Here is an 8,885-nt window from a genome sequence, read left to right on the forward strand (position 1 = left end):
AGTTGACCGCAGATGCATAGCTCTGACTGGAGAGCTGCTAATTTACATATTAGCTGCTTTAACACTGCAAGTACAGATCTATAAAGCGGAACTAAACCCTCCTATCCTTTTCAGCCAAGGAAGCTGCCATGTTAGCCTCTGTTTGTTCTGTAAGTGCCATGGTGCTGCACATGTGATCAGCTATGACACCAGCCATTTGACAGTTTGGTTGAGAGCACAAGCAAATGTGACAGTTAGCATTGCCAGGAACGTAACTGCCTTTTCAAACCATTAAATTGATGGGTTTAGTTCCGCTTTAAAAGCAGATGCTTCCAATTTTTTTTTTTTTTTGCTTTTTTTGCACTCAATGGCCTTGATTCATCAAGCTGTAAATACACATAAAGCATACAGGCCAGTATGCCATAATAACATACAATAATGTTACCCGAGGGACCACTTTGGCATGCCTTATTTAACCATTAAGAGGTCTTAAGAGCTTCTGCAGATCAGGGCTATTAATACAGGTTTATCAACTCACACATTACATTTCAGCCACTATTAATTTTAATATATACATCCTTTACACAATAAAGGAGAGTAAGAACAAATGCATCAGGTATATACATCTTTCTATTAGTCAGTATAGGCAGACATGACCAGAGATACCGTGCAAGGTTCTGATAATGTCCTCTATTATCTACCTGAAAGGGGAGGATTCAGCTGTCAATATGTTTTAATTATTTTTCAATGTTGCTCAGTCAATGCACTAAGCTTGTCATTCTCAATAGAGCTTTGTAGTGCCACAATAAAATAAATGATAGATAGATCCAGTTAAGGTATCTGGATAGATAGATAGACAGACAGACAGACAGACAGACAGACAGACAGACAGATAGATAGATATATATATATATATCTATATATATATATATATCTATATATATATCTATATATATATATATCTATATATATATATATATATATATATATATATGTGTGTATATATATATATATATATATATATATATATCCTGAGAACCCATGGTATCCTATAATAAATATTATCTTAGGAGCCAATGTTACATAAATTATAGAATGTTGATGACACAATCCACCAAGTAGGTGCTGAAAAACAGGGACATTTCCAAGGACATCTATATCCAGAACGTGATATTTCAAGGATCCAAGACAGCCAGTATGATAATGATATAAGCGTAGGATCTCTGGAGAGGGACCTCCATGGTAATAAATGTCATTTATTTTGCCCCTACCTCTCAGGGACAGGGGAAGATACGACTCCTCAAACTGAATGATGTTGCCCTCCTTTGTACAGCATATCATTGCACACTACAGGTGCTTATTCATTAAAGATAAAGTGGCCCCTGCTGGTCAGTGACTGGAACTGCCTCGGCAGAAGGTCTTAGTAACCAGTCACTAAGGTGGTATATACCCCAAGAGAAGGGAATGGCTGATCAATTACCAAATTAAAATTTTAAGCTACTGTTTGTTTTTTTTTTGGGAGGGGGGCGCTATCTGGTGGGGGGATTTCGGTCAGTGGATCATCTGTTCAGGAATGTCTCTGGTGATCCAGCCCTGGCACAGCCCTCCAGACTTACTTTGGGCTAGGTTGGACAGTCTGTATTCCTTCGGCAAGCCTAACCCTTTAATCATAGGTGGCAACTTTGGACAGCCAAGGTGGTAGCCCATCTGTCCCTGTTCGGGAACGTCTCTGGTGATCCAGCCCTTACACTGACACAGCACTCCAGACTTACTCTGGGGGTAGGCTGGATTTTCTGTAATCCCTAGATAAGATTAACCCTTTGCATCTGGGGGATTTTTGTTGCACCAACACCAACCCACCTCCCAACACACTTCAGGTTGCACCCCACGGGGGAAAGGCAATCATCAGGGTGGCTCATTTCCCAGAGAAGTTTAGGCCAATATAAGAGTTCTATTATTCCTCTGTGTCCCTACCCTATCTAGCCTATCTGTTCGGGGATGTCTATGGTAATCCAACCCTGACATAGCAGACTTACTCTCAGGGCTTTCTGTATTCTTTGGGCAAGCTTAACCCTTTCAATTTGGGGGGCAGAATTTGGGCTCTCGAGGTGGCAGCCCTTCTGTTTCTGTTTGGGGATGTCTCTGGTGATCCAGTTCTCACACAGCACTCCAACCCTACTCTAGGTTAGGCTGGGCTTTCTGTAATCCCTGAGCAAGCGTAACCCTTTAAATATGGGTGGCAACTTCAGACCGCCAACGTGGCAACTCGTCTGTCCCTATTCAGGGATGCCTCTGGTGATCCTACCCTGACACAGCAGACTTACTCTGCTAGATTGGGCTTTCTGTAATCCCAAGCCAATCTCAGCCGTTTAATTATGGGGGCCAGGTCTGTCCCTGCTTGCGGTGTTACTGGTGTTCCAGCTCTGGCACCTCACTCCGGGGTCACTCTGGAATAGGTTTGACATGCTGTAATCAATGGGGAGACTTAACCCTTTAATGTAGGTGGCCTAACCCTTTAATGTAACCTAATTTAGGTGGCAAATTTGTCCCACCAAGGCAGCAGCCCATCTGTCCCTGTTCAGAGATGTCTCTGGTATCCAGCCCTGACACAGCACTCCAGACTTACTGTGGGGTAGGTTAGACCTTCTGTAATCCCCTAACAAACCTAGCCCCTTAAACATGGATGGCAACTTTGGACTGCCAAAGCGACAGTTTATCTGTCCCTTATTGGAAAAGTCTCTGGTGATCCAACCCCGACACAGCACTCCGGACATACTCTGGGGGTGGGTTAGACTTTCGATAATCCTGAGGTAAGCTTAACCTTTTAATTATGGGGCCATATTTGGGCTCCCCCAAGGTGGCAACCTATCTGTCCCTGTTTGAGGTGTGTCTGGTGATCCAGCCCTGATACATCACTCCAGGCTTACTCTGAGGTAGCTTGGACATTCTGTAATCCCTAAGCAAGCTTCACCCTTTAAACATGGATGGCAACTACAGACCGCCAAGGGGGCAGCCCATCTGTTACTATTCAGGTCTCTGATGATCCAGCCCTGACACAGCAGACCCAATGTGGGGGATAGGTTGGACCTTCCGTAATCCTTGGGCAAACCTAACCCCTTTAACATGGGTGGCAACTTTGAACCGCCAAAGCAGCAGCACATCTTTCCCTTATGGGAAATGTCTCTGGTGATCCAGCCCTGACACAGCACACCGGACTTACTCTTGGGGGTGGGTTAGACTTTCAATAATCCTTAGGCAAGATCAACCCTTTAATTATGGGGGCCATATTTTGGTTCCCCAAGGTGGCAACCTATCTGTCCCTGTTTGGGGAGTTTCTCTCTCCAATCCGGACACATCACTCCAGGCTTACTCTGAGGTAGCTTGGACATTCTGTAATCCCTAGGCAAGCTTCACCCTTTAAACATGGATGGCAACTACAGACCGCCAAGGCGGCAGTCCATCTGTGCCTATTGGAAGATATCTCTGATGATCCAGCCCTGAAACAGCAGACCTAATCTGGGCTAGCTTGGATCGTCGGTAATCCTCGGGCAAACCTAACCCCTTTAACATGGGTGGCAACTTTGAACTGCCAAAGAGACAGCAGATCTTTCCCTTATGGGAAATGTCTCTGGTGATCCAGCCCTGACACAGCACATCGGACTTACTCTTGGGGGTGGGTCAGACTTTCAATAATCCAGAGGCAAGATCAACCCTTTAGTTATGGGACCATATTTGGGTCCCCCAAGGTGGCAACCTATCTGTCCCTGTTTGGGGTGTTTCTCTCTCCAATCCTGACACATCACTCCAGGCTTACTCTGTGGTAGCTTGGACATTCTGTAATCCCTAGGCAAGCTTCACCCTTTAAACATGGGTGGCAACTACGGATCGCCCATCTGTCCCTATTCGGGGATGTCTCTGATGATCCAGTCCTGAAACAGCAGACTTACTCTGGGGTAGGTTGGACCTTTGGTAATCCTTGGGCAAAGCTAACCCCTTTAACATGAGTGGCAACTTCGAACCGCCAAAGCGGCAGCAGATCTTTCCCTTATGGGAAATGTTTCTGGTGATCCAGCCCTGACACAGCACACCGGACCTACTCTGGGGGTAGGTTCGACTTTTAATCATCTTGAGGCCAGATCAACCCTTTAATTATGGGGCCATATTTGGGTCCCCCCAAGGTGGCAACCTATCTGTCCCTGTTTGGGGTGTTTCTCTCTCCAATCCTGACACATCACTCCAGGTAGTTTGGACATTCTGTAATCCCTAGGCAAGCTTCACCCTTTAAACATGGGTGGCAACTATGGATCGCCAAAGCGGAAGCAGATCTTTCCCTTAATGTTATCTGTCCCTCTTTGGGGTGTTTCTCTCTCCAATCCTTACCCATCACTCTAGGCTTACTCTGAGGTAGCTTGGACATTTCCGTAATCCCTAGGCAAGCTTCACCCTTTAAACATGGGTGGCAACTATGGATTGCCAAGGCGGCAGCCCATCTGTGCCTATTTGAGGATGTCTCTGATGATCCAGCCCTGAAACAGCAGACCTAATCTGGGCTAGGTTGGACCTTCGGTAATCCTTGGGCAAACCTAACCCCTTTAACATGGGTGGCAACTTTGAACCGCCAAAGCGGCAGCAGATCTTTCCCTTATGGGAAATGTTTCTGGTGATCCAGCCCTGACACAGCACACCGGACCTACTCTGGGGGTAGGTTAGACTTTCAATAATCTTGAGGTCAGATCGACCCTTTAATTATGGGGCCATATTTGGGTCCCCCCCAAGGTGGCAACCTATCTGTCCCTGTTTGGGGTGTTTCTCTCTCCAATCCTGACACATCACTGGTTGCTTGGACATTTCCGTAATCCCTAGACAAGCTTCACCCTTTAAACATGGGTGGCAACTACGGATCACCAGGGCGGCAGCCCATCTGGCCCTACTCGGGGATGTCTCTGATGATCCAGCCCTGAAACAGCACACCGGACCTACTCTGGGGTAGGTTAGACTTTTAATAATCTCGAGGCCAGATCAACCCTTTAATTATGGGGCCATATTTGGGTCCCCCCAAGGTGGCAACCTATCTGTCCCTGTTTGGGGTGTTTCTCTCTCCAATCCTGACACATCACTGGTTGCTTGGACATTTCCGTAATCCCTAGGCAAGCTTCACCCTTTAAACATGGGTGGCAACTACGGATCGCCCATCTGTCCCTATTCGGGGATGTCTCTGATGATCCAGCCCTGACACAGCAGACTTACTCTGGGGTAGGTTGGGCTTTTCTATAATCCCAAGGCAGGCTTAACCCTTTACCTCTGGGGGATTTTGTTGCACCAACACCATAACACCCCCCCAGCACACATTTCAGGTTGCACCCTACAGGTGAAAGGCAATCATCAAGGTGGCTCATTAGAGCAGCAGTTTTGGCCAACATAAGAGTTTTTATTTTTTGCTCTGTGCCCCTTCTTCCTTATGCCCTGGGAAGCTTCCCCCTGCCCCCCCCCCCCCTACTGTTGCCCCCCAGGCCCCCCTCCTACCTGATGATATCGTCATTGTGGCCCATGTAGAATTTCTGCTTGTGCTCCCGGGTGTTGTAGACCACCCCGACTCCGGCCACGAAGTAGACGATCTCCTTGGCCGCCGTGTAGTAGAGGTTGTTCCGGCACTGGTGGCCCCGGTAGCCGTAGACCCACTCCAGGCGGAGGTGGCAGTTGGGGGCAGTCCTGTCTGTCATCTCCCCCCTGGGGTTAGGACAGGGTCGGAGAGATGAGTATGGGGGGGGGGAGGACAGGCTGATTATCCGGAGCTGGTCGGGGAGAAGCTGCTGCAGGCAATGCGCATGGTGCTGCTGGCCGCTGTCCTTGGTGCTGAACGCCTCCAGTCCGCTCAGACCGATCCCTGCCTGCCTCCTGCCTGCACCGCCTGGAGGGCAGCGATTGGCTGAGATGGGGTGATGGAAGGGAGGCTGGGCCAATCATAGGAGGGCCTGGATGTTCTTCCTATTCCCATAGCCTGCCTGGATGGCAATTAAAGGGACAGAGTCACTGCAAAGAAGGCACAGAGAGCTGGGACTGGGCAGGGAGAGAGAGGACTCACTGCTGGGACTGTGCAGGAAGAGAGGGGACTCACTGCTGGGACTGTGCAGGAAGAGAGGGGACTCACTGCTGGGACTGTGCAAGAAGAGAGGGGACTCACTGCTGGGACTGTGCAAGAAGAGAGGGGACTCACTGCTGGGACTGAGAAGGAAGAGAGGGGACTCACTGCTGGGACTGAGAAGGAAGAGAGGGGATTCACTGCTGGGACTGTGCAAGAAGAGAGGGGACTCACTGCTGGGACTGTGCAAGAAGAGAGGGGACTCACTGCTGGGACTGTGCAGGCAGAGAGGGGACTCACTGCGGGGACTGGGCAGGGAGAGAGGGGACTCACTGCTGGGACTGAGCAGGCAGAGAGGGGACTCACTGCTGGGACTGAGCAGGCAGAGAGGGGACTCACTGCTGGGACTGTGCAAGAAGAGAGGGGACTCTCTGCTGGGACTGTGCAGGAAGAGAGGGGATTCACTGCTGGGACTGTGCAAGAAGAGAGGGGACTCACTGCTGGGACTGTGCAGGCAGAGAGGGGACTCACTGCTGGGACTGAGCAGGCAGAGAGGGGACTCACTGCTGGGACTGTGCAAGAAGAGATGGGACTCTCTGCTGGGACTGTGCAGGAAGAGAGGGGATTCACTGCTGGGACTGTGCAGGAAAAGAGGGGACTCACTGCTGGGACTGAGCAGGAAAAGAGGGGACTCACTGCTGGGACTGAGCAGGAAGAGGGGACTCACTGCTGGGACTGAGCAGGAAGAGAGGGGACTCACTGCTGGGACTGAGCAGGGAGAGAGGGGACTCACTGCTGGGACTGAGCAGGCAGAGAGGGGACTCACTGCTGGGACTGGGCAGGGAGAGAGGGGACTCACTGCTGGGACTGAGCAGGCAGAGAGGGGACTCACTGCTGGGACTGAGCAGGCAGAGAGGGGACTCACTGCTGGGACTGTGCAAGAAGAGATGGGACTCTCTGCTGGGACTGTGCAGGAAGAGAGGGGATTCACTGCTGGGACTGTGCAGGAAAAGAGGGGACTCACTGCTGGGACTGAGCAGGAAAAGAGGGGACTCACTGCTGGGACTGAGCAGGAAGAGGGGACTCACTGCTGGGACTGAGCAGGAAGAGGGGACTCACTGCTGGAACTGGGCAGGCAGAAAGGTGACCACTGCTGGGACTGTGCAAGAAGAGAGGGGACTCACTGCTGGGACTGAGCAGGAAGAGGGGACTCACTGCTGGGACTGAGCAGGAAGAGGGGACTCACTGCTGGGACTGAGCAGGAAGAGGGGACTCACTGCTGGGACTGGACAAGAAGAGAGAAGCTCACTGTTGGGACTGAGCAGGAAGAGGGGACTCACTGCTGTGACTGGGCAAGAAGAGAGGAGCTCACTGCTGGGACTGAGCTGAAAAAGAGAGGGCTTACTGCTAGGACTGAGCCAGTGAACAGGCAGAGAGTGGACTCACTGCTGGGACTGGGCAGGAAGAGAGGGGACACACTGCTGGGACTGAGCAGGCAGAGAGGGGACCACTGCTGGGACTGTGCAAGAAGAGAGTGGACCACTGCTGGGACTGTGCAGGAAGAGAGGGGACTCACTGCTGGGACTGAGCAGGCAGAGAGAGGGCTCACTGCTGGGACTGTGCAGGAAGAGAGGGGACTCACTGCTGGGACTGAGCAGGAAGAGAGGGGACTCACTGCTGGGACTGTGCAGGAAGAGAGGGGACTCACTGCTGGGACTGTGCAGGAAGAGAGGGGACTCACTGCTGGGACTGTGCAGGAAGAGAGGGGACTCACTGCTGGGACTGTGCAGGAAGAGAGGGGACTCACTGCTGGGACTGTGCAAGAAGAGAGGGGACCACTGCTGGGACTGGGCAGGAAGAGAGGACTCACTGCTGGGACTGTGCAGGCAGAGAGAGGGCTCACTGCTGGGACTGAGCAGGAAGAGAGGGGACTCACTGCTTGGACTGGGCAAGAAGAGAGGGGACCACTGCTGGGACTGGGCAGGAAGAGAGGACTCACTGCTGGGACTGTGCAGGAAGAGAGGGGACTCACTGCTGGGACTGTGCAGGAAGAGAGGGGACTCACTGCTGGGACTGTGCAGGAAGAGAGGGGACTCACTGCTGGGACTGTGCAAGAAGAGAGGGGACCACTGCTGGGACTGGGCAGGAAGAGAGGACTCACTGCTGGGACTGTGCAGGAAGAGAGGGGACTCACTGCTGGGACTGTGCAGGAAGAGAGGGGACTCACTGCTGGGACTGTGCAGGAAGAGAGGGGACTCACTGCTGGGACTGTGCAGGAAGAGAGGGGACTCACTGCTGGGACTGAGCAGGAAGAGAGGGGACTCACTGCTGGGACTGTGCAGGCAGAGAGGGGACTCACTGCTGGGACTGAGCAGGCAGAGAGGGGACTCACTGCTGGGACTGAGCAGGAAGAGAGGGGACTCACTGCTGGGACTGAGCAGGAAGAGAGGGGACTCACTACTGGGACTGAGCAGGAAGAGAGGGGACTCACTGCTGGGACTGAGCAGGAAGAGAGGGGACTCACTGCTGGGACTGTGCAGGAAGAGAGGGGACTCACTGCTGGGACTGAGCAGGAAGAGAGGGGACTCACTGCTGGGACTGAGCAGGAAGAGAGGGGACTCACTGCTGGGACTGTGCAGGCAGAGAGGGGACTCACTGCTGGGACTAAGCCGGCAGAGAGGGGACTCACTGCTGGGACTAAGCAGGCAGAGAGGGGACTCACTGCTGGGACTGAGCAGGCAGAGAGGGGGGCTCACTGCTGGGACTGAGAAGGAAGAGAGGGGACTCACTGCTGGGACTAAGCAGGAAAAGAGAGGGCTCACTGCTG

General features: G+C 51.9%; 1 protein-coding gene across 1 annotated transcript in view; it reads right to left on the reverse strand.

The window, feature by feature from the left end:
• The window catches only part of EML5 (EMAP like 5), a 335,723-nt gene extending 329,849 nt beyond the window's left edge, over positions 1–5,874 (reverse strand). Inside the window, 1 exon segment of the mRNA XM_082242783.1 lies at positions 5,503–5,874. Coding sequence (XP_082098909.1) covers positions 5,503–5,699 — 197 coding nt within the window. The 5' untranslated portion in view covers positions 5,700–5,874.
• Positions 5,875–8,885: the final 3,011 nt, after the last annotated feature.

The sequence above is a fragment of the Pelophylax lessonae genome (genome assembly GCF_965119305.1).
Source record: "Pelophylax lessonae genome assembly, chromosome: 13".
In the NCBI taxonomy this organism is placed as follows: Eukaryota; Metazoa; Chordata; class Amphibia; order Anura; family Ranidae; genus Pelophylax; species Pelophylax lessonae.